Source organism: Pelobates fuscus, chromosome 9 (genome assembly GCF_036172605.1).
Source record: "Pelobates fuscus isolate aPelFus1 chromosome 9, aPelFus1.pri, whole genome shotgun sequence".
NCBI classification, from domain to species: domain Eukaryota; kingdom Metazoa; phylum Chordata; class Amphibia; order Anura; family Pelobatidae; genus Pelobates; species Pelobates fuscus.
In genome coordinates, this window is record NC_086325.1 from 38,197,392 (window position 1) to 38,225,322 (window position 27,931).

At 37.6% G+C, this 27,931-nt stretch overlaps 1 protein-coding gene across 1 annotated transcript; it reads right to left on the reverse strand.

Annotated features, from left to right (window-relative positions):
- SASH3 (SAM and SH3 domain containing 3) lies at positions 1–27,931 on the reverse strand. Its single transcript, XM_063433337.1, has 8 exons — positions 27,738–27,931; positions 13,626–13,721; positions 11,971–12,123; positions 10,843–10,966; positions 6,928–7,085; positions 3,518–3,724; positions 2,825–2,975; positions 1–1,335 (listed from the first exon to the last, which is right to left on the reverse strand). The coding sequence occupies exons 1-8, from the start codon at positions 27,792–27,794 to the stop codon at positions 1,097–1,099; spliced, it is 1,185 nt and encodes a 394-aa protein (XP_063289407.1). The 5' UTR covers positions 27,795–27,931; the 3' UTR covers positions 1–1,096.

The window sequence follows — 27,931 nt, forward strand, 5'->3', positions numbered from 1 at the left end:
CACAATCTGATCTTTTGAAAGGTTTATCCAAAAGATTTTAATCAAAGCCAATGTTAAATGATGCTTAGATGATTTGATCCTGAAACGTTTCAAAGGTTTACAACAACCCCTATTCATTTGGGGTGTTTGTATGGTTATTCCCTGCATACAGTATCAATAGAATACACCTGTTGCATATGGGACGTGCTTTATTTTAGAAAATAAAGGGAATATTGGGTTCTGATACTCATTCACTCTGTTTATTGTAATTTTAAATAAGGTCTTAATAATGGTTACTGTTAACCATAGGAAATGAGCTGCGCAGATCCAAATATCCAAATAATGTTTTTTTCAGTGTGCCAGGTCCCACAAATTCCCACATTCCCCATTGTTAAGAAGACTTTAATTTTAACTTGGTGACTTTCAGAAAGATCAGAAAATATTAACCTTCTCAAAATTCTATCAGGCAGCTGTCTAAATTACTCTGCATGTACTTTTAACCAACTAATTCTCAATCCTGCTGCTTTAAACTTATTTAGTCAGGGATGCTTTTATGAAGACTGTAGCTCACTTGATATGTTATTTAAGGACTTATTTCATTGCGGCAGCATACAGTCTTTAAAAATAAATTTTCAATAAATAGGCAATGGTATTGCCTTAGTCAAACATAACCAGAATGAAACTTGATTTCTTTTACAAAAAAATAAAGAGATTGCGGGTAAACCCCTGTTTTAGGGTCAATGATTTTGAGTGGCAGTCCATGCTTGTTTGAATACCATAACCAATAACAAATATAAAACAAAATACACAAATGCAAAATAGATACATTACAAAACATATAGGGAAAATGACTGAACAAGTCCGGAATTTTTTTATCTGTCGTTTTTAGAAAATACTGTTTGTTATTTTTTTTCTCTAACATTTTCACTAATAAAGAAGAAATGTTTCCGGTGTAAATATGAATATCAAAAACTTAAATTCCAAAGTGTGCCAATGAAGGAGGCACCTTGAATGACTGCTCACGTTTCTGTATCCATAATAGGCTTGGTGGATCTTTGATCTTTAGATGACCATGTCCATGAATGTTATTGGTGACAGTGGAACAAGATCTTGACCATTAGCTAATGCTAGATGACATTTCATCAACTGTTAAAGGTTTCTCAATCTCTGTATGTTTTTTGACATTAGATTCATCCATTGATAATTTCTGCAAGTTCTCCTCTATGTTTCCTAAATCCGTCTCATCTCGACTGTTGTCAAGATTATCTGGGCCTTCGTAGCAGCCAGAATCTCGAGGAATATGAAAGATTTGGTTCAAAGAACACTGCTCTGTCAAATCTTCCGATTCACTGCCAGCTGCAACGTAGAAATCAAATCATAAGTGACTTTACAAACAGGGAATACATCATGTTTACATTTTACATTATGTCTAGCTTGCCTGTGAGAATATAAAACATATACTGAAGTTGAATACTAAGCTGTTGTTGGAAAAGCATTAGATTAGCCAGTACTCTGAACGTTATGAATTTCATAACTTCGAAATGCTATATGGACGAATCATGACACACACAAAATACAGAATGGACAAGCAGTTTAATTTCATTAGTGATTCTGAGTTCTGATCTGTGAAGCCTAAAAGAGAGATTGATGGGAAAAAGAACTGATCAAAAGAGGGGAAAATATTGCAGTAAAAAAAAAAATGTAAATATATTATTTTTAAAAAATAATTATTGCTCCTCCACTTTTTTCCCTCTGTTGGTTTCTTCTTCTCACTTGATCTGTGAACCAAATGGCAGGAAAATGTGCCTGTCATTTTTTGCGCCTTTTGGTTCAAATTGCTTTTCCAGAGATTATTGTATGGACGAAATTTGCCCAATCTCCACCAAAATGAATCCTGAATCTACCAACACAATGTCATTCTTTTTCCAGAAGAATTAATTCTAGCAGACCAATTTTTTTTGGGACTTGCACAAGTCTACTTTTTGGACATGCACATGGATAGTCAACCTTCAGCACTCAAGATGTTTTGGACTACATCTGCCATAATGCTTTGCCAGTATTATGGCTGTAAGAGCATTATGGCATGCCAAAGGTTGCCTACCCCTGGCCTAGTGTCTACAGGAAGTTCTCAGGAGCCTATTTATCTAGTGGAGAACGTAATGGGTAATTGAAGCATTGTGTCCTTTTTTATTGGAATAACTTGATTTTGTATTGATAGTAACAATGTAAAAAGTTCTCAGGAGCCTATTTATCTAGTGGAGAACGTAATGGGTAATTGAAGCATTGTGTCCTTTTTTTATTGGAATAACCTGATTTTGTATTGATAGTAACAATGTAAAAAGAATATTACAAAAATAACAAAAAGAAAACACCAGATCAGCATAACAATAAAAAGGGGAAGGATAGAGAAAAAGAAATGAGCAATAGAAGGGTAAAAAATTTGGGAAGCGGATGGGAGACGAGGGTTGCGTGATCAATTGCCCTAATTAATGAAGGACAAACTAGAACTTTTTATTGAGAATGCATGTTTATCAGCATAGTATTTAGCAACACTGGATAACTAACACAATCTTCAAAGTAAATATATTATTCAAAAATAGATAGCTATTAGTATTTGGATCACTGAACACTAGAACACTTGTGCAGAACATCAGAAGAGCCTTCCTATTATAGGTGATGTGTTCTTGGATGTTACGCCCAGATGTGACAGAATAGTGATGCATTAATTATCCTAGGACCTTACTCTAACCTGAATTTAGGTTCACAGGAATCTGTGCTGAGATTTAATCTAGATAAAATAGGAAACTAAAATCATGCGCATTAGGATTAGAGATTAGTTTCTTACTATCATAGTCCAACAGGAATTCCGCAGCAGTAAGAAGTTTCACCCTGTCTTGTGGATCTGTGATGTTCAACTCAATCAGGTGATTTTCCTTTAGGTCCTTAAAGTCTTCTGTTGTCTGGTAACCATTTAACATGAGAGTTGGGATGTGTTCCTGCGGACAAATAAATGCAGAGTCAAACACTAGCAAGGGTTATTATAAAATAAATATACTGAAACTAATTGTGGCTTTTCTAACACCCAAGACTGTCATCAATGGGTCTCATCAAAAGACCTTAAAGGGTTACTCCAATTTACTCCAAGCGCCATGACTACTTAGTAATTTGAAGTGGTCATGGTGCTTGGAGATTAAGCCTTAGATGCTAGAGGTGTAACTCCACTTTCGTTGCACTCATACCTTTCCATCCTATTTGCCATAATTCATCGGGATAAAACCCTTTATGCCATCATGCACTCTTTTTGCAATATGTCAATACTAATTGTCACATTTGCACCTTAATTTGACATATTCAATCCCATATACCATATTGAAGCTCACAAAGGGACATCGGTGCTAGGGAGGCGGGAGGCAGAGGGAGCTATAGTGTTAGGAATACAAGTTTTAAAATTGTAAAGACCAGTGGAATATGTTGTTGCTATATAAAAGCAAGTCATAATAGTAATAAATAAATAAAATGAAGAAAGTCTTGGTCTAACCTGCATGTTGATACGTTCCAGAAGCTCCTGCAAAGATTTTGGCTTCAATCGTTTGCTTCTTCCGTGTGTCCTATGTTTTTTGGGTGGCTCTGTCTCTTCAGGTAGAATGTCTACGTAGATAAACTTAAAAGATCCAACCTTATTGTTTAGCATTCCTGTCCAAGTACCCACAGGGGGCTTTTCAATGATGTGGATAAGGTCTCCTTTCTGGAAAAAAGAGAGCAATAAGTTGACCAAGAGTTTAAACTTATCAGGTGGTGTGTTTGTAATGCGTAGTTAATCACAGTGAAGCCATATTTTATTTGATTGTGTCTCTGTTTTTTCAGTTCTAAAGCAGATGCATGCTGTTACTGGGTGTGAGAAGCTGAAATAGATATATTGTTTTTTTCCTTAGAACACCAAAAATTAATACCCGAGTTCTATCATCTCTAGAATGCCATGATTGAATACATTAAACTTGACTTTAAAATCATGGGATTTAGAGATTGCTTATCATACATCAACACGACGACTCTACAGCTTATATACATTAAAAAAAAAAAGCAAAAAACCTTCAATGTGTCAAACATGTCAGCAGGCCCGTCGCTACCCGACAGGCAAACCAAGCAACTGCTTGGGGCCCCGAGCTGGCCTGGGGCCCCAAGCAGAGCCGGTGCTTCCTATAAGGCTGCAGCCGCCTGAGCGCTCTATAGAGAGCCTCAGGCGGCTGCAGCACTCCTTTCTCGACGAGAAAGTGGCGTACTAAGGGGGGGCGGCGGGGGGGCAGCCCGCCCCGGGTGCCACTGTCCAGGGGGGTGCCATGACTTCACGTGTCATGTGTCGCCCCCCCCGGCCCCAATCATCACGCTGCGCTCAGCCTCAGCCGCACCTTTGAGAAGGGGGAGGAGTCTTTGGGACGCAGCGTGATGACGCCGTACGCAGCACCGCCGTCAATCCGCCTTCACGGATCTTCAGCGCAAGGATCCAGTGGTCGGTCTCGGAGGGAAGGCATCATCAAAACGTGAGTAGTAATTTATGTGTTTTTGTAATTTATGTAATGTTATTTAATTAATTAAAGGGTGTATATTGATTATGGGGGGGTGTATATTAATTATGGGGGGTGTATATTAATTATGGGGGGTGGATTAATTATGGGGGTGTATATTAATTATGGGGGGTGTATATTAATTATGGGGGGGTGTATATTAATTATGGGGGTGGATTAATTATGGGGGTGTATATTAATTATGGGGGGGTGTATATTACTTATGGGGGGGTGTATATTAATTATGGGGGGGTGTATATTAATTATGGGGGGTGTATATTAATTATGGGGGGTGTATATTAAGTATGGGGTAGTGGATTAATTATGGGGGTGTATATTAATTATGGGGGGGTGGATTAATTATGGGGGAGTGTATTAATTATGGGGGAGTGTATTAATTATGGGGGGGTGTATATTAATTATGGGGGAGTGTATTAATTATGGGGGGGTGTATATTAATTATGGGGGTGTATTAATAATGGGGTGGTGTATATTAATTATGGGGGTGGATGTCTATTTTGCTTGGGGTCCCCAAATTCCTTCAAACGGCCCTGCATGTCAGCTGAGATAGATCAATGGCTTAAACATGTAGCTTGTATCATGGGAGAAAAGGGTGAAGAGCCTTTCCTGGTTCTTCTCTTTTGTTGAGAAAATAATTGTCTGGCATCGGTATATAAATATCTCTTCACAAAAGTCACATTGTGTTCTGCTACTCAACACACGAGGAGGATGCATTCAGAAGGTGCTGGATTCAAAATAATGTAAAAGGAAGCCCGATATGTTGCAAACCTTCAAACAGGCTAAGCCCTTTTTCATCATGCTGGTGCTGCTTTTCATTTTGATGTTACCTTTGTGAATAGTTGTTACATTTATGTATTTTTTTTCTTGACTTTACTTGATATATCTTGCTGTGACAAGAACCTCATAGAACTACAATTCACAAGCAGGTCAGAAACTGTATTTGGAAAAATGAAAATATGAATTTTCATACTAGCTATATTTTTATTCATTTAATTTATTTAGGTGTTTTATTTGTAGCTTTTGGGTACATTAATTTATTGATTATTAACTTGTTGAATTTATTAGACCTGGGGTATAAGGGTTACAAAATATTAATTTAAACAACGTTCTTCTGGCTGAAAATAATGGACATTAGAGTCCATTGTACCCAGTAGATGGTTATCCCCCTACTAGGTTTAACCCTAACATGCAACCTTAATACTAAACCTCTAAGCTTACAATTCTTTTTAGAATGGTGAACATTTAATTGACAGTTACTGATGTGGCTTTTTTTATGAAGATAGTGTCAATCCAAAAGCACCACGTCTACTGTCCATGCACGGTCTCGGAACAGGTGGGTGCACCTTGTTGTGGTGCATCCCCACTAGGCCGTAGGAACACATTGGGAAGATAGTGGGAACGCCACCGGATATCCCTCTTACCTATTAGAGTGCCAGAGTCTTTTAAGGCTTCTTAGGTCCTCCACGTTTCTGACACTAGCAAACATGCTTGCGTTGTCACGTTGAAGTCAGATAACATCTGTGGGCCAATCAGAGCCCTCCTTTAGCTATTTAAACCTAAAATAGTTAGCTTTCAGTGCCCTGTCGTGGTTTCCAATTTGGTTATCAATAAGCACGTTATTTCTATTTATTCTTGTGTATTTTGACCTTGGCTTGTTCTTTGACTATTCTGGCATCTGTATCCATTGACTTTTGGCTTGTCTACTGTATGTACATTTTATTTCCCTGACCTAGGCCTGTCTATTCTCTATATTAACATTAAATCCAGCCAATCTAACTTCCCATTATACGTTTTAAGGTTTCTTTGTTTATATATATTTGTTACTTAGGTTCTGCATGTTGGGTGTTAGCATATCCTGACACATTTTTAAATGTGTATACTTTTTTTTATATAATATTATTTTATTATATATAATATATTAACATGTTGCTGCATTCTAACAATACTAAATTCAAAAAACCACAGTGGCATTAGTGGCAATATGACCATGGCAGCAATGGGTATCGTACTCTAAGGATTGCAGCCCATTACAAAACCGTTGTGGTGCTATGGAAAGGTATAAGAACAGAAGAGATGTGATTGTGCCAACAATGGTTAACAGCTCATTGGTGACATTTAGCATGTCAATAAATATTGAATTATATAGCGTAATGTACCCCTAGATGTTTCATTGGAGTGTGGAGTAAGACACCACTGTCTTTTCCATCAGCTTGGGATACCTATTTGGCAAACTAGCTTGTTCTTGAAAAGGCACTGGGTAAGATAGAGTTTGAAAATATTCAAATTGCATTCAGATTGGTAATACATTTCCAAAAAAATGGTCAACATATTCCCTGTAAAAGACAATATATAAAAAGGCTCTTACACAAAGTTTGAGTGAGTCTCTTTCATAAGGACTTGGAATAAAGTCTGTGTGGACCTTCGCTTTCCCGCAGAATGGTCCAGTATACGGAGGTGACATGTTTTCTACATTCATACTGTCTCTGTTGTTTGACATATAAGATGGGCTCCATACCTCACTGCCTGTGTCAAAACATAACAAAAGTTAGGTAAGATCTACCCCATGTGAAGGATAAAAATGCATGAACCACAGTTTGTAATGCTAACAGTTACAGATAAAAATAATCCGTATGAAAAGTATTCTATATAATTTTATTCCGCAAAGTGTACATTGTCAGTAATTCAAAGCTAAATATACATTTTAGATCACAATAGCTAAAAGCAAAGCTGATTTTTTTTCTAAATTGGTTATGATGCTAAAATATATATATATATATATATATTTAATTTTTAATTTGCTTTGAATTCCTGGTAACTTCCCTTTTAAATAATATATTTAACAACACTGTTTGTGGAGCATTTGGAAGATATATGTATATGATCACTGTCATTCACTTCTTTGGTCTGTTGGGATCGTTTTATCGTTTATAACTTTGGCTGATTTTTCCTAACTTCTCAGCTGGAGAAACAAATCACTTACTGGAAAGAGTACACACACAAATGCATGCAAAAAAAACAAATGATCAGTAAAATAGATCCAAAAAATGTCAACTTAGTATTTCATAACAATACAACAAAGAATGCAACATCAATAAATAAATAAATAAATAAGGGTAGCATGTGTTGGTCCTTAATTTGTTGTTTGACCACAACTTCCTCTCCCAGCCAATGGTTGGAGGACCAAACTTAACCTTCTATATTAAACAATTTGTTTTCTAAACTGCTAAGCATTTGCACAGACTGGCAATGCACAAGAATTTAGCCAACAATAACGAAAACTTTTTTTTATTTTATTTTTTACTATGCTGATCAGTGGTAAGTGTAATTAAGTCTGTTGAAAGGGAGTGAGTTATATTACTAATGTTATTATTTTTGTTCTGATTTTATTATTATTTCTATTCTTAAGGTAACAACAGATTGTGCAGCATTATTTTATGGGGAAGTGACACAGACAGAGACAAATGATGTGGAAATTTGACAGGATGTGCTGAGGCCTGATCAGTGTTGTGTCATATGGGCGGAGAAAGAAGAACTAACAGATCGGAGGAACAGTTTAGAAATGTGGCTTTATTTTTAAAGTTTAATATGATTATCTCCGTAAATTCCCTATCTCGATTTAGCACTTTGAGAGGATAAAGATATACTACAGAGATACCAGCTTGTCTTCAGGTGTAAGTTGTGACTGATATTTTTGAAACAATGCCAATTCTCAGGATCTCAGCAGTTCTTCAGAACATTTAAGTATTAAATTAATGTTACCATTAAAATGTTTTAATATCTTAATAAGATCTTTATGTTATAACATATCAACTCATATTTTTTTAATTTATGCAAATTAGAATTTCTTTGAAGATATCATTTGCCCTTTTCTTTTTTTTTTTACAGCATATTTATACACCTTCAGTTAAGTTGTCATTTATTATTATTTTTTGTAAATCTGTTTATTAATTTTTTCACCACATGAAAAATAATAATCAAAAGACCAGCATTTGGAGACACGCAGGTCTCGAACGAAGACATAGCATTCAGTTTTAGTTGAACATTGACATAAACAAAGTATACGTGTACTGATGTCATTAGCTACACCAGTGTGTGGGGCCATCCGAGGGTCTGGAGTCCGTGACCACCCAGCGTGTGATCGAACCCCTACTTGAAAATTAAGTTAGGCATTTACTGCAAGAGGAGCCATGCTGTCTCATTTGAGGTTAGGTGCATGCCCGACTACGGTTATATAAAAATGCTTAACGGGAAGGTGTTATAAGATGCTGTCAGTCCACTAAGATTGGGTTGAGCCTGGGATACCCATATGGGAATCCTGTCGAGATTGTCATGCACTGTGCCACTGCTCCCACGTCGGAATGTCAGTCAGTTTTCAGAGAAGAACTCTTGCAAATTAGGGAATTTTGGGTCACTTAACTGACCAAAGGTGCATGGCTATCAGAAAGGGGAAGTCGGAAAGGGAGGTAAGTGACTTTTTTTTCAAATAATTCAAAATGAATTCTAAAAAAGAATGAGATGGCATGTTTTAAAGTAAGTGTTATATTAAGCAATTAAAACATTTTGATAATAGTGTTCCTTTACATAGTTTTTTTTTAGCAGTGTTGTGATCTACTTTTTTACATCATATAAACATAGTATTATTTTTTTAGAAAATGTATCTATGCTTCGAATTAGATGTCATTTTTTCTGGATGCAACATATAAATAAGGGGACGGGGCCTGACCACCATACTGAACAGTCGCACTTAGTGTGAGTTCTTGGCTAAATTATAGAAATAAGCAAATAAATTGACCCATCACTCAAGTAAACCCGACAAACTCCTGTTGGAGACACTCTACAAAACATTTTGAGGCATTTAGCCACTTGTCTGGTGGTCTTTCCCCAAAGCATCTCTGAGGTCTACATGTGGGGGCAGCTGGGGAGAAACAATCTCCCTACTGATCATCCTGCCAGGACATGGAGCCGTGGAAGAGATCCTCGTTTAACTCCCTGCCGGTGAGGGATATCTCGGCACTTGCTTTTTTGGCACTTCAAACTACGTGGCAAACCTCAAACACTGTGACCTTGCAAAAGCCCCAGTACTCTGAGGCCTTTCTAATAGCCATGGCTAAAATTGGGATGCACCATGTGCTGGCAAAGTGGAGACATCTATGAGGTGCCTGGACAAAATCTTCACCAGCTTTTCACTCAAACTAGCTGAAAGGCACAAGCAATGTGCAGAGGGGAAGCAGGGTGATAGCTAACTGCAATGCTGACCTCCTGATACTCACCGATCCATGCCTAACCTCACCACACCACGCTTCTCACACCTGCAGAGGCAACCCGCTCGACCCCCTGGCCATTACTGGAGCCACAAGGCGACCAAAGCTCACCACCACAATCCTGGGTGGAGAGATGTGCAGGGGAGCTCCCCGGTGCATATCTCACATTTTTGGAGGGAGAAACACCAAGCTTACACTAAACAGACATCGGTAACAGTAGGACCAACAGAAACCGACAACGTGCTCCCACTCAAACCTGGGGTAGACCGAGTGGACAGTTCTGGGTCACTGGGACTCTCACTAACCAAGGAGAGTCTCAAAGCTTTACCCTAGATGTGAGAAGAGAAGCCTATGGGCAATGGGAGAGGTTTCTTGCTAACGCCTAGGGCTGGAAGGAAACAGCTCAATACAGATCCCTGAAAGACTTACAATTCCCTCTTCACCAGTCTGGACTCTGCCTGGACGCTGCGGGCATAGGTTGAGTTGGTGACCCTCATAGGGATGCTTAATATGGCAGAGTGCCTGCCAGCAAGCTACTCTTTAGCAGCAGCTTTTTTTGTTTTGTTTTAATTTATTTTAAATGCATTGTGTCTATCATAGCCAGCATTTTGTGCCCAGCTAATGAGCCTCCTCGTGGTTCTTCCACTTTATTATAATACGTGCAGGGTCTCTCTGATGGCATTATTTAGATAAACTGCTCACATATAATAATGTAATTATCTGTTAAAATGTCTTTCTATGCATGCAAAACTTATTATTCTCCAAATATGTGCTGTAATATCGACTGCCCTTCACTGTTTAACTATGTATATTAATTCTATTGCCACGGCTGTCGGGCAGTGCAAGACTGTTTGTTCCTCTGATGCCCAACAAAAAAAGAAAGAAAAGAAACATATAAATAATCGGCAAACACTAACTGAGTGAAAACAATAATAATATATATATATACACATACATTTCTTATGTAGTTATAGACATTAATAAACACTAAATATAGGGCTTTTTGTTCCTAAACTCACCACTAGAGGCTTGCCTGCTAAGAGGCGTATGTAGATCCTCTTCAGTATCTGACAGTTTTCTGCCCAGATTCCCATCCACACTTCCATCCAGAGATATTGGAGATGAAGGATCATGTTGATCCATCTGTGTTATTTATAAAAAAAATAAAAAATACAAAGAATTAAATTAAAACGAGGGAACAGGAACAGAGCGTATATTGAATTCTTTAATAATAATTAAAGAAATGAATTGTTGTGAATTGAAAACTAAATTTACAAATCATTTTCCAAAATAATCAGGTATTCAAAAGAATATAAAAATGGGTTAGCATATACGAAGGTGTGTAACGAGCCCAGATCCGCTGGCAATAATAATAATAATAATAATAATAATAATAATGCACATAGAACAATTGTTTGTACTTCCACGCTGAATAGGTGACAAAATCTATACTTATGACGTAGGGAAGCTGAGCTGAAATAATCTTCCCCATTTGACATTTTGTCTATATGGTGTTTCTATATATATATATATTTTTTATATCTGGGAATGTGGATCACTGGTTGTGTTAGATGCAAGAGAGATAAGTGACCACAGATTTAGACATTCTTAGCAGATTCTGCCAATCTAATGAGTAAATTACAATGGAAATACTCTATCGATAGCATCAAGAACTGTGTGGGGTAGAATAATTAAAGATATCTTCACTTAAATGAATATAGTATGTGTCTGCATAAGAGTGGGGGATGCAGCACCAATAGTGGTACTTGCAAAAACTATATAGATCACATGTAAAACGAGAGGCATTGCATTTCCAGAGCTCAGTAAAATGCTGTTAATGGTATAATCATAATAGATGTGTGTTTGAACTGTAACCCTATTTAAAATTTTGGAATGTTGTTTAATAAACATGTAATTCAGCCCGTCCCAAATTAAAATAATGAAAAAATAAATTTAGGTACAGTTAGCCTTCATTTTTTAAAGTTATATTTATTAGTTGAAAAAAAAATTAAAGGTTTTCAAGATGACTTTAACATTCCAAATTGACCCTAATTAATCCTAATGATGGGAAAAATACAATCATAGAGTGTGGTCACTGTTTTTGTCCCTTTAAGAAACTGATTAAAAACATTTTTTTAAAAACTTACTATTTCATCAGCCATTGCTTTCATAACGTTTTTTCCCATTTTCCTATTCATGGTTCGGGAAATGACAGCTCTCCATTTCTTACTTAGCTTGCCTCCACTGTGTTTAGTGTCTTCTGATCCCTGAGTTCCAACCCCAGCATCATCCTCTGGAATCTAAGGATAAAATACGTCTACTTATATAGCATGTTGACTTTATACAGCAAAAATATTACACACCCTTTGACTTATGTTTTAAAAGGATCTAACTCCCATACCTTTCTCATAATAAAAATGTAAAAAGGATCTAGAAGAACAGTTAATGAACCAATTCCTTCTGATATATGGACCATAATACCAGAGTTTACTCTAAAAATGAGTACCAAATTCATGTAAAAATACAGATGGCTTTGGGAATCTAGCAAGGCCTACTAAAGACATTGTCCAAGAAGATACGACCCCTTACTCCCTACATTTCTTTTGTCCTCTCCTGTATCCAAGTTCCTTTGCCCCCCTTGTGTCTATATATTTCTGTTTGCCCTTGTGCCTGTGCTCCCTTGTCTAGTTTTGTCTATGTCCTTATGTTCCCCTTTGTCCAAGTTTCCTTTCCTCATTATTGTATCTATACCCTCTTGATCCCCATTGTTATCTATGTTCTCATGTCCTCTTTTGTGTCTGTCTCCAGTTGTGGCTCCCACCACTACTTTCTCTTTTGTAGTTTGACCGAACAGTGTAGGAGTGATAATTCTGCTCTATGCAGACTCTACATGCTATTTACCAGGTCCTGTGAGGAGAGGGCAAGGATAGAACATAATGTGATAGCACAGATATCACCCAGTGCCTGAGTGAAGAGTCTTTAGAGCTACAATAAAATATATATATATATATATATATATATATATATATATATATAACATAGAGTGGTATGCCTGGGCAGGTCCCTGCTGGAACATGGATGGTGGTACCTACAGGGGGTGTCATCTTGCTGCCCTAACTTGGGTGAATTGCACCACGATGGCAATTCACCCTGGGTATGATAGTAAAATGTCACCCCTTCCTAGCTGCCTTTGGCTAAGGGATCTTAGAGAACTCCTTAAAGCCCAGCTTTGGAATATAACTTTCACAGGCAAGAAACAAAATTCATGTTTCAATATTTGTGACATAGTTTCCCCTGCAGATTACTCACTAGAAGATATGCCTTAAATTAGCTGGATTGCCATATGTTAATTATCACTTCTTGAAGACCTTATTATTACTTATACGTATTACTTAATATTTTAAATACTTTTAAAAAATGTACAGTGCATGTATGTAGAATGCATTATACATAGTATAATACGAAATGAAACACGCAGTAATTAAAAATAGCAATAAATTAGTAGTATAACGAGGGGAGATGATTGGTAGGAACGGGATTACAGGGAGCACAAAGTAGTGACACATAGTCTAGCAGCTGACAAAAGCAGAGAAGGTATTGAGAAAGGTTAAATTCAAAGCGTAGTTCCAGGAGGGGGATTTATTTAATTTTATCACGTCGTGTCAACAAACAAAAAAAGAGGAAATTAAGATAATATATAAGAGGAATATTTGCTATTTGGAGACCAAATTCTCTTCACTGTAATATATCACACATCAGACTTAGAGAAAGATTACAGTAAAATGGAATAAAGTGGACTCACGTCATTCTCCAAGTTGAACTCCTTGTCCGTCACAATGGGTGAACTTGGCTTTGATTTTCCGAAATCCTTAAAGCTACTAGAACGTTGTAGAGACAACTATGGGGAAAAAACAACATAATTAATGTTTACAAATTGTGTTCCTTCTAACTTCTCATTAGTCCATGGTCCCTAGAACATCTTCCTACACATTTTCATACAGTGTTCCACTATTTCTGATCTATCTTAAGTACTAGCTGCAATACGTTGGTGGATGCAAAGGGGGAATGCCTTGCTTCAGTCCCTTCCTTAATATTGTGCGATTTTGCATACGGCACAACAATATGCTGGTTTGAGATACAAATAATGTCAATAACAAGCAGGATTATCTGCATGTTTTAGCCAAATAAAGATTAAGATCTCACAGGGCCCTAGGGAGGTCATCGGCTTGGGGCCACCCCTTCATTCTTCACACAGGAATGGCTAATAGGGCCATGCAAGTTCATGGTTATGTGGCCCCTGTCTAACCCCAAAGCCCCAGGCATTGCCTTGTGGTAAAAGGGATACTATATTGCCAGGAATACAAAGCTATTGCTCCCCCTGCCTGCCCCCCTCCTTCGTGCCCCCCCTTCCTCGGCAAATAAAGGGCTAAAAAGCTTTAATCCGGACCAAAGGCCCGTTTCAATTCAGGAAGCCCTCTAGTGACTATCTGTTAGACAGCCACTGAGGGCAGACTTAGGAACTGCAGCATTAAGTGCAAAAGGGACAGTGCACCTAGACCACTTCAATTAGCTTAAGTGGTATGGGTTCCTACAGTGTCCCTTTAATCCTGCTCTGGGCAATGAATCATGTGCCCCATTATTTCAGTGTTATTGCAGTACATTTTGGTAACATGGCATGTCATATTCTTTTATCCTGAGATATGTGTTTGGGAACAATTTATTTTTCAGCTGGGTTCAGAATATTTATATATACAAACTGATTTCCGTACGTTCAAGCAAAATTAAAATTCCCATTGCTAAAATTCTGATAATGTAATATAAACTGTTTCTAAAACAGTTCGTTTTTGGTTTTCTGTGCACCCGTCCTAAACTCTATTTATTAGTCAGTTCCTCATTTTGAATGTCAATAAACATCTTATTAGCTAAAATTGCAACATTCAGAATTACTATAGAATGTAAGCTCGATCGAGCAGGGTCCTCTTCAACCTATTGTTCCTGTAAGTTTATTTGTAATTGTCCTATTTATAGTTAAATCCCCTTCTTAATATTGTAAAGCGCTACGGAATCTGTTGGCGCTATATAAATTGCAATAATAATAATAATAATAATAACATCAACAATTGGAGACGCAGAACACAAGTCACAAACAAAATCCCCAATTTTACATCCAAATTTTATCCTATATTGTTTATTTGTAAGAAAATTACATTTGTGGCAATAACATATATGGTATTGATACATCTACAGTGATATGTACAGCTATTAGATTCCTTGTTGAATCGAATTAAGCCTGCCTGATGATAATAATACCCATCTGTACGTGATTGGGAGCACTTTAAAAGTAACAAAATGTATATGTCCAACTAGTTGCAACTGTATAGTAATTAGTGTGTGTGTGTGTGTGTGTGCATGTGTGTGTGATCTTGTGTAGGTGTGAAGGGGAGGTAGTGTGTTTTTGATGGTGATGCACTGTGTGCTGGGGATGCATTGTGTGTATGTGTGTCTGTGCGTGTGTATGAGTCTATTGTGGGATCATGGATGCAGTGTGTGTAGAGCGGGCTGAGATAGGGCTTAAACTGAAGTGCATTTGATGGACTTAAATTCATTACACTTAAAAATTCCTTTTTCACATCAGTATAGGGTCAACATTTCATTCCTAGGGATGCCTTCATCAAGACCTAGTAAGGGACTGAAATGGTGATCTAACTTTATGTGCAAACCTGTGCTATGCTGTTGAAATTAAATCAGCTGGTTACACTTTAAATACAGTCCAGTGAATTCTCTCCTTCTATACTGTTATATTTGTTGTCCGATGCTTGCTACCCAGAAATGGACAACTGTGAGATACTGAGTGTGAGGCCCTCATATACTTGTTATACATGTTAAGATCCTTTAACCTTTCCTGGTAAGTTTTATCCTGCAATCCATGAACCAGTTTATTAACCCTTTTCTGAACTCTCTCTAAAGTATCAATATCCTTCTGGAGACATGGTCTCCAGTACTGCGTACAATACTCCAAGTGAGGTCTCACCAGTGTTCTATACAATGACATGAGCACATCCCTCTTTCGACTGCTAATACCTCTCCCTATACAACCAAGCATTCTGCTAGCATTTCCTGCTGTTCTATTACATTGTCTACCTACCTTTAAGTCAACAGAAATAATTACCCCTATATCCCTTTCCTTAAGATGTTGAGGTTAGGACTCTATCAAATATTCTGTACTCTGCCCTTGGGTTTTTACATCCAAGATGCATTATCTTGCATCACAGCATTCCCTGGTGATTCAATGTGCCACCGCATACCTTACACAATGGCTCTGGACTCATAGTATAAGTGTTGCAGTGGTAACTCGTAGCAATCTTCAAACTGCCCAGAACTCCCTTGAACCATTACTCAAGATCTACAGTGGCAGAGGATGATAACTTTGCATCGCCCGAGTCCCCGGTAGTACCCAGGGATTGTAAATTGTAAAGTGCATTTTGGAGATCCAAGACTTTTGAGGGCCCACTCAGGACTCTAGTCTGCATCAGACCTCCCTCCCGAAACCTCTGCCATCACCTCAATAAGTTTAGTACGTAAAAAACGTGACCACTTGTTTGTACTTTAGGCCAAAAATATAACCAACCCTCCCTGGAGTAATTTTATTTAATTTTTTTTCATTAGTTTTATAAATCATAAAACATTTTGCTATTGCTAATAAAATGCAGATTGGTCTATTTTTTTTTTTTTTCGATTCTTTTCTACAAACACTGCATTTCATCACATTGGATAATTAATATATAGATCTCGAAGTAGATTAGAATAAAGCAGCAAAAATCCCCACTTAATGTTTGTTCACTTGACTATTCTCTGTTTAACCCCTTAAGGACACATGACATGTGTGACATGTCATGATTCCCTTTTATTCCAGAAGTTTGGTCCTTAAGGGGTTAAAGAAAAAAGCAGTGTGTCTATGCTGACTATAAAGAGTTAAACCAAGCTTGCTAATGGAAACAATATTTCACTTCTCAGTAAATGCTTTGTGTTTTAATGTGGTTTTGTGCTAGAAATAAGAAACATTTCACCTTGACAGGATGTAAAACCCTCATTTAAAGAAATGGTTTGAAGATATACATATACATGAATTGTTTTAACTCCTCGTCTATTGTAAAAACAGTGTATGATTTGCAAAAAGATTTGTGACAGGAAGCAAATTCACACCTGACTGGCTAGCGGGATATGGTAATTCTGCTTCACTGGGTCAAGACAGGCAAATGAAGACGGGAGAAACCTAACTATTTATGCCTTATTTTACTTTAGAAATGCAAATGATTTGTGTGCAAAAAAATAATAATAAAATACATATTGTTTTTTCATGTGCATTGTGCTAACTCTAACAATAAGATGAATTTTTGTAGAGTTATTTTTTCAATATGTAATCTATTTTTTTGCAGTTAATTTGTCATCTCGCTATAACTTGCTGTTATCGCAATCAGCTTCTCTATAGGTTTATACAACCATTCTGCAGCTATGTTTGGGAATGCAAATTTCAGAACGTCATGGAAACATTCAATAATATTCAATAGGTGAATTTTTCTATGTTTCATTTTTGATGCATAATTGCAATTAAGCTCATGTGTTGACATGGATGGTAGGAAGGATTTAAATCACTACGTTGTGGAAACCTAGATCATAAACTATGTGAAAATACAGATTAACAAGTCTTTTTAAATTATTCAGATCGACAAATGTGCATTTGTAAAATGACCCAGTTTTGTAATTATGACGTGGACCATCATCTAGCATTCTCAAATGTGTGGATAGTGAAGTTCTCCTGAGGTAGGGTATACAAATGGAATCTACTGTATTTATACAATGTGTTTGTGAGAATACCGTAAATGTGTAGAGTTTGATTCTCATACTGATACTTGAGGTGGCTTCCGGCCTGTTCAGTGGTTAGCTTGCATCCACGTGCAGCATGATGATTGACATAACTGTAGTTTAAATGTCAATAGTGTAGAGATATACGCTAGACTCTTTGATATTCAATAACATTTGATCTATATATTGTTAATGGTGTGGATAGTACAAATGTGCGTTTTAGTGGTGTTTGTGTTGGTAGGTGCACTGTAACTTCTCCTGTGACTCATTGATAAAGGACACATTGACATACACATCTGGTTCAGATGGTTAAAGGTTCCTGGTAAATCTGAAAAATGCCCGCAAAACAAAATAAAACCTCTACTCTTAGTTCCCTAATTGTGTTCTATTTTAAAATCATTTCTACAGTCACAGATGTCCTATTTTTTTACTCTTGTCCTCCGAACATGACAGGTTATTTCTTAGTCTAGATCTGCTGAATTACTATATGAGCAATTTAAAACCGACTTGAATTGCCCCCAAATTGAGGAGTTATTGTCTCAAAGCAGGTGGCAGACTCACCTAGGCTGGAATGGCTAAAGGGCACATTGGGCAAATGCCCCATGGAATCTTATATGACAGCCACACTCTAAAGAGCATGGCTCATTTGTAAAATCTGATATGACTTTGAAGTTCTGTGACCCGCTCATTATAAATGGGTTGAGGTAGGTCATGGTCTCATCTATATCTGCCTTCCTTCTAGTGGTAGGGAAAAGCTGGTGACTGAAGCCTCATGTCTACCTCTTCCTGTTTTTCAGATCCCGGGTAAGGCAAAATTGGGGCAAGGATGCCACAAATGCAGCTAGGGTTAGTATTTAACCCCTTAAGGACACATGACATGTGTGACATGTCAGGATTCCCTTTTATTCCAGAAGTTTGGCCCTTAAGGGGTTAAATACTCTACCTAGCAACTCATGCCATTACTGACATATGTGGGAACGAAAGAGGATCTGGTTTCCTTTGCTATGAGGGGTGAGCAAGACTAGATATGGAACTAGAAATCTTATATTGTAAGGATAATGAGTCCTTAATTATTCTTCTAGATGGACATGTATCAGATCTACAGATGTTGGGTTGATAAGTAAAAAAAAATGTAATTGATGCACAATATATAATACTAGACAGACTGCAGCTGTTTGAAATTAGTTAATTTAAAATTATATACAATTATTAAAGAGACATTCCACTTCCCAAATTAATTAAATAAATATAAATCACTGTTTCGTTGATATACCCCAGTGAAAACAAAAATACATTTAAATGTGCATTGTCATTTGGATTTATCTAACAACAGCCGGTAAGAGCTGCAGTTCTCTTGTCTGAAGCCTCTGCAAGCCCTCCCCTTCTAACTCTACCCAGGCTTTCTGTGGCTGTCCAATCACAGACTTCCCAATGCAGCTCAATGAGAAGTCTTTGCAAGCCAGGTAGGAAAATAAAGAAAGAGTAATATAGTAAGATAGTAATAAATCTAAAATAGTTAAATTATCAGGTAAAATACAAGCGTTGGATGGGAAAGATAGACATGAAAGATGCATATTTAACCATTCAGATAGTGTATGACCACCAATATTACTTCCAAAATATAAAATAGTACTTTACTTATCTTCCCACAGGTCTATCTTCTCTACCCTTGTGTTTAACAAAGCTTATAACAGTAGTTACAGTATTCTTCAGTAGCAGAGGCATTGTAAGATTTACTTAGCAGAAATTCTCAAGTTGTCCAAAAATGTGGACATTCCCCAGAATCTCGTTCATTGGATGATTACATTTCTATCATAATTAGTTTCCTCATAAATTAGTAAACATAGTTTTAGATAACTTCCTGGATCACTTTGGGACTCAGATATAGAGATATTTAGTATTTCTGGCCCAAATGTAAAATCCATCTAAAAGGAAATCTGTGAAGCTTTAAACTACAGAGTGTTAGTATCCATTCAGACTATAATGCCAGGTTTGATTTATTATAGTGGTTTATAAACTGTAAAAATTAAACATTTTAGAAATGGTGTATCTTACTCTGACATATTTCTACACCACTATTAAGCAGAAGAAGAACTGATCTGATAGTTCCAGCATAATTAATCTTGGAATAGCAATTATCGATATGTCTTCAGATGTTATGACAAAACGTAATGCTAGCTAAGGATGTTCATGGGCAAAAAATTAGGTTCCGAAATTCGTGACTTTGGCAATTCAGGACTTGGACAATTCAGCACTTTGAATCAATAAATAGGTGCACAATATGGAGTCTACAAAATTTCAAGTGAAGCTCAAACACCTTAAGTGGTATCCCCTAAACCACCTCTACAAAATACAAAAAAAACATACATACATAAGGTGGAGCTTCTTGTACAAGTTGTTCAATATGTATCTGTAATAATATAAATACAAAACACAAATAGTGCAATATTGTAGTAATAGAAATTATCTATAAAGAGACGTATATAATGTCACTCACAAGTCAGGAGTCATAAACCACATATGACTCGGATGGTAAGCGCTTGTGGACACTTTAAGGATGTCCAATCCTTTCTTGTGGTGACTTTGCTGGAAACCTGGTTCCTTTTGCTTTTTGAAGTGGTGATGGTTATTCAATATTCCCAGTATTTGGTATGTGTATATAGGATGCCACAGCAAAGTTTTCAAAAACAATTTGCTTTTATTGGTGATCCACAATAAATATACACTAAAAATGCAATGTTAAAAAACTTAATGCAAGTAAAATAAATATAAATACCGGATACAAATGTCTCTGGATGACTTCATTTGGACTATTTAGTCATCCAGAGACATTTGTATCCGGTATTTATATTTATTTTACTTGCATTAAGTTTTTTAACATTGCATTTTTAGTGTATATTTATTGTGGATCACCAATAAAAGCAAATTGTTTTTGAAAACTTTGCTGTGGCATCCTATATACACATACCAAATACTGGGAATATTGAATAACCATCACCACTTCAAAAAGCAAAAGGAACCAGGTTTCCAGCAAAGTCACCACAAGAAAGGATTGGACATCCTTAAAGTGTCCACAAGCGCTTACCATCCGAGTCATATGTGGTTTATGACTCCTGACTTGTGAGTGACATTATATACGTCTCTTTATAGATCATTTCTATTACTACAATTCAGCACTTTGGTTCGGTTCAGGACTTTGGAAATTCAGAAATTCGGCACTTCGGGACTTTGGTACTTCGGGACTTGGGCAATTCCCTAAGCCTAACCTTACCCCTAACCCTACCCCTAATGCTAACCCTACCTCTTATCCTAACCCTACCCCTAACCTAACTCCTAACCCCAACCCTACCTCTAATCCTACCCCTAACCCTATCCCTACCCCTAATCCATCTAGCATCCGAATGCCCAAATTGCCGAAATTTGTCTGAATTTAAATTCAGACCAAAACATATTGCCCACATCTACTGCTAGCAGACACAGTTGTGGAGCTCATTGAGTCTACAGAAATTTGGTAAATACTACAGGGTGGGCTTTTCAACCAGAGGGACTGATTTCAAGGAACTTTGGTCTATTGAAGGAGTTTCTAAATTTATATCCTGACAAGAGTTTACTTGCAAGAGCTGTAGCATCTAGGACCAGACAATCTAAAAGGAATACCTGGAAATTATGGGCTAACTGGTGATTTGAAGTGGAATTTGGATCAATTATCAGCACATGTGAACTTGTTTAATCGATTGTATCTATTTTCTTCAAAGAGGCAAAAGTTTATGGAACATTGTATCTCTGTAGGTCTGCTCATTCTTCATGATGACATTCCATTGATATATCATATGCTGTCATATGCTTATAGGGATTGGAATTACGAATTTGGTTCTAAATGTCTTGAAAGATTGGCCAAAGAATTGTATTTTTTTTTCTATAACGTTCATGATATTATTCAGTATGTCAAAATATTGTTTTCACTTCCAATTCTTAGTTCACTTTTAGTGTGAAGATATGCTTTTAGTGATATTCACCTTCTCTGTTCTGTATAAAGAATCTTTGGGGAACTCCTTGACCTTGTGTTCTGCTGTAGTTACAAGAAGTCTTCCGAACTTCAGTTTGACTGAATTGCTTTGTGCAAAAAAAGAAAACTTAGTTTGGCAAGTCTGAAAGTAATCTATGTGGCGGTCAGCTCATCTGAACATTGTCAGAGTATAAATATGCAGGAAAACAATTTGGATGAACCAAAAAGGCACGGGAATGGTCAAATAATTGTACTACAAAATGCACAGGTTATATATATATATATATATATATATATATATATATATATATATATATTATTTTTTTTTCTAGAACACTGGGCATTTTAGGGCTATTTGATTAAAATATCAATTGATAAAAACAAGAAATTAAAATGGTTCAGGTGGCACCTGTATTTCAGTATGTTCTACTGGTGTCCCTGGAACATCTGGTGGAATCTGTATAGTGCATGTAAGTACCACATTATCTTAATCAAAGGACCCCTTCACCACCACCACCTTCTTGGTGTAAATGACAGTTAGCATTTTGTAGGGACATGAGAGGGGATGACAGATAAACTGCTGTGAACATGTCTTGCTGCTGGGAAGAGCTGCATTACTTCTCCATTACTATGTACATCTACTAGAGGGAAGTTTGTCTTTTCTGTTTTGTAATTGCCATTTTGTAGTGCAACGTAAATATAAACATGAACATAAACACATACAAATGGATCTCCCGAGAATCCAAAAAGTTGTGTAATGATTTTACCATCGTAAATTTATCTGTAACAAAGGGTGGTAATTATAGACAGATAATTTATATCAAGTTTTATAAACTATTAAAGCAATACTATCATATCAATGAAATATTGTTGTTTTCCAACTTCTGTAATATTTCCTTTAAGACTTATAAACACATTTTGTATACAAAAAAAACTATGATGTTATTCAGTTTAGCTGTGCTTATCACAGATTCAGTGTGGTTAGAGTTCTGGCTCTTTTTGACCATACGCTAGAACAATGTTTCATCATACCATGCTGCCTCACTTTAATCCTATAAAACCTGGGGCTAGTAAAAATAATAAACTCAGGAGCGATATATTGTATATAGAAATGTGCAAACAAAGACCATAAACATAAAAGTTTTACATATGAACAGACAGTATAAATAATATATATATTATGCAACATTTTACAACTACTCTATTATACACCATATTTAATTACCTAATAAAATGCCCTTTTCAGAATAGATTCCCCTTAAACAGGCATCCTCCTTTGTTTAAAAAAAAAAAAAAAAAGTAAGCAAAACAACTGTTTATATGTGAAATAAATAACGAAATACAAAATTTAAACAATAGGCAGCAATCCACACTTAGCGACTGGTATAACGATCAACAAGAAGTATACAGATAAGAGGCTGCACAGAAAGATAAAAGAAACAATACATCTATTTATAACAAATGAAATTAACAGCACTAAATAAAAGGAAATCAAATCTGTATGTATATAAGTATATAAAGGTAGTGATGCTTAAACAGTAACAAAAGCACAATACTAGATGACAACAAAACATACACAGAAAGTGTAAAAAGTAACAATCTGCTCAGCAACATAAAAAGCACATTTGATACAGTATTACTGTACTATTTACTCTATAATAAGCATGTCAACTGAATATATTTGTGGCCCTGCAAAGATATTTATTACTAATAGGGCAGTGTAGGGGCAGTCCACCCTGGGTTCCATGCACTAGGGGGGTACTCAGTGTTGTGATGGTCATGACTGGGCAGTAGAGGACCTGGAGGCACATAGATGCACACAACACATTACACAGGGTGCGGACGGCATTGGTGGTATGCCAGAGGCCGGACTCTGGCTGCCGCAATGTGGATACTGGCTGCTGCGATGTGAGTGGAGCCTGCTTGTTGGCTAATATATATATATATTTAAATGGGGCAAGGGTTTAGTGGAGGGGCTGCTGGGGTTTTGTGTGAAGGGTCAAGGGTTTAGTAGAAGGGGGGCTAGGGTTTAGTAGAAGGAGGGTTAGGGTTTAGTAGAAGGGGGCTTGGCTTTAGTAGCTGGGGGTACTGGGGTTTAGTAGAAGCGGGGCTGGGGTTTTGTAGAGGGTGGGGCTGGCGCTGTAGTCTAGGCCAGGCATAGGCAACCTTTGGCACTCCAGATATTTTGGACTACACCTCCCATGATGCTTTGCCAGAAATATGGGTACAAAAGCATTATGGGGGATGTAGTCCTCAACATCTGGAGTGCCGAAGGTTGCCTATCCCTGGTCTAGGCGGTGTTGATGTTTAGTAGATGGGGGTACTGGGGGATTTTAATATTGTACTTTGCAAAATACACCTATGTTTCTATGAAAATTTAAGTTTTTGTTTTTTTGCAGTCCACATACAATTAAACCTTGTTTATTTGACCCGTGTTAACTTTTGAGTTTGACATGCTTGCTCTACAATGTACTATACACTTATACAAATACAGATTTCATTTAGTTGTATTTAGTGCTATTAATTTTATTTGTTATAAATACATTTATTGTTTATTATATCTTTGTGCATTTATTTGTTTACTTTTGTAAACAAAAAAAGGCAAAAAAAAAAAAGCCTTTAAATTCACTGTACTCTAGTGCAGGGACTCAGTTTGTAGCTGCTCCGAGTCTTCCAAGACAATCCTGGCAGATGATCTTGATCCAATCCGATACTTCTCAAAGAGAAGCATTGGGAATCTATGATGTGTGCGTAGCAATTGTCATGCATGACCAATAGAAAATCATTGAATCCGGGGGGCGGAGTCTGACCAGCATCCTGATCACACGCATGGCTGCAGAGCTCCTGCAGCTAAATCCTGAAAACTGCCCTAAAACTAGGCAAAAACTACACACACCATCATAAGAATACCCTGCCTGAGCTCGGTGTGCCCCACTGAACACAAGGATACCCGTCTTGTGAAAATCGGTGCACAAAATCCACGGATGCAGAAACGAGGCCTACAGGCGTGGGAACAGGGGAGAGGCGGCCGATCTCCCCGTCCTCTCGTCGACAACACCGGTGGAATGATGCTCCCCCCCCCCCTGGATCGGTGGGGGTTATCCCGATCCATGCCTGGTCGCCCAGGAAACAAGCGACGAACCCGCACAGCAAGCCTGCAACGCCAACACCCAAGGCAACATGGAACTGCTCGGGCCCAAACAAAATGGCGACACGGTCGCGGCAAGCCACAAGCCACGCACCAATCAAACCTCCTAGGCGAACACAGGAGTTTTATGAGCGTATTTGCTCTACACTCTGGACTCGGCTTCATGCCCAGAGGAGACTCTTCCAGGTGGCAATTAAAGCGGTGGTGGCCTGGATTCGCCCGGCACTCAGGCGCCGTCTGGGCAGATGTCCCTCCCGTACCTCCAAGGAGCCTCCCCGCCGGGGACCGGCGCGGCGAGAAACAACAACAGGTACCCTGGGCACCAGCACTTACGCCCCTTTGCCACAAGGGAGGTCACATCAACATGCCCCACCTGCCCGCACCTCAGCAACCCCAACCACCCCCCTCAAACAAGGCGCTACTTCACCCTTGCCAGCCCACAATACCAGCAGAGTCGCTGATCGGGAGACGGAGAGACGGGCTACCAATGTGCGATGCGGGTGGAAAGCCCCTCCGCAGCCTACTGCGGTGAAAATTCTGCAAGACCCACAGCAGGGAGACCGCCGCAGCCTGAAGGAAGGCATAGGATGAAGGGACTTTGCACCGACCGAGACACGCAACTGAGACTACTCAGTTTGAAGGGCGACATACCACCCAAGATCCCAAACCACAGTGAAAATACCACAACTCTGAATAAGTCTCTGTTGTTTAGCCTAGCCTGTACCAGTTACTTTACCTATCACGTAGATAGTGAGCCAGTCCCTGCTTAAGGCATACCTCTTGAAGCAATTGTCTCACTGTGGCAACCAGCGATGTATTTTTAGCGTTTATATTGTTGTCCCCCTCCTATAATGTTATAACCCTCTAATTTTAACGCTATAAGCCTGTTATTTAACTCCACTGAACAAAACTATTTTTATTAAGCGATGCAAACATATTACTCATACTATGCATATATTGGACGTATACGCTAAGGTTAGCATGACAACCATTTAGTCCAAACTTAGACTAGTGCTCTGTATGACCATCTCGCTGACAAACTTAGGTTATGCTTAAGTGTATAGCTTTGCTTGTATATTTAATTCACTTAACCCAATCGAGAACCTACGCTACTGAAATATTGCTATATAAAAAAAAAAAGTGCCTGACTAGCAAATGCCATGACTTGTATTATCAATGTTTACTAACTGTCCCTGATGTCGCTGTTGTGGCGCACCAAGGCTACTTGTTAACTTTGTGCACAAATAAAATAAAGAATTAAAATTTGGGATCTAAAAAAAAAAAAAAAAAAAAAAAAAAAAGAAAATCATTGAATCCAATGCTTCTCTGTGAAATTGGCAACTGTTACATAAAAAAATAAAAAATATTCAAGATAGATCATAGATAATAGATAATGCTAAAGGAAAACAATGGCCGACTTTCAGTTTAGATACATTACTATATCCTGTTGAATGCCAATGATTATGATGGGACCACAGTCAAGGTAAAGGACCAGCCTCATTACAGTAAATGTTCATTAAAATACCACACTGTCTCTGGTTTTGTATAGAGACAGGAAATAACATTGGGTACAAAAAGCTAGCTCAGTGTACTGAAACATCGCAAAAGATTTATAAAAACGTAGCTATTGAAAAAGGGTGCAAAGCACTAAATGGAAGGCAATTGCCATAGAAACCTTTGCAAACCAACAGGAAAATTCTATTGGCGACTCCCCCCCTTTTACAGCTTTGGGATACGTTTTCAGAGCTCAAAAATGTGTTACAAATCTCTCCCAATGTTTCAATCCAATGCCTGATAAATAAGATTAAAGAAAGATAGTAAGCTGGAAATAAACCAAATGTTTAAATTGACACAATAGTCACCAGGACAACTACTGCGCCGGCAGACCCATGCAGTACTGGACGTAAGATGCGTTTTTAACTTATTTAAGAAGGGTAACCCATTTTCAAGCGTTAACCCATTTTCAAATGGTTTAGGATTTAAGTGGATTCAATTTCCCCCAGATGTGGGTCCACGCTCCTCACCTCTACTGCTCGTAAGTGCGTAAGCATTTGCTCGAGTAGCAGGGATAGGCTGAGAGTGTCAGCTAACATTGGCCGTCCAGAGCGAGTAATACGGGTGACATGTACATACGTTTCTAAAGAATTACTTGCTATGGGTCACTAGTGACCAGCGAAATGCGGAAACACTTGAGCAGCGGTGACAGGCTTAGAGTGTGGCACTGTGGAATCCTGGGCACCACGTGAAGTGGCTTTTATTTTTATTCCAGGAATGTTCCTTTAAGGGTTAAAAAGAAAATTAAAGAAATGTTCACTAGTGTGAGAGAAGAATTCTATGTAAAACACTCAATATATTAAAAAAAATTATTTATTAGTTCAAATAGAAAAAAGGTATTCTAATATTAATTCTACATCCACTTTTACAAATGGTAAAAAGGAATTATAATGATCTGGCAAGCAAATGAAAAACAAAATACAGAAAAATGGAGACATTTTATCCTTCATCCCATGTAGCTAAAATGTTGTAATTTGATTGTTATATCATCACAATTCACTGTTTCGTGAATTATCCCCCAAACTGCAATGCCATGTGATACAACACAACAGTGTCTGGCTTCTGATGAGATTATCGAATCAGCAATAAATGGCATTACCAGGGGTTCTTTTCATTATCATGGCACTTCCGGGGCAAAATCCTTGTGCAGACACAGGAGTCAGAGGGGGTAGCACTCATCCTAATATATATACATCATGCTGGGAACCATAAACACAAAAACACACAGACATACATGTGTATACATAAACACATATACAAATATATATTTTTTTCATAGCATTAATGCTATCCATTATAAAGATACAATATTGTCCCCTTAAATATAAAACCATCTGACTTACCTTCTTTTTCTGTGTAGGGTCTTTGTCTGATGCATTGGAGGGCTTCCGACGCAACATTTTGTAAAATATTCTTAAATGTTTAATACAAAGGATACATGTAGAAGCCGTTAACTGGAATGAAGTTTCTGCTTAATGTTCAAAGAAACATCTGAAATCTTACAGGAAGTCAAGTCATGTGACCACCCATAAGTGCA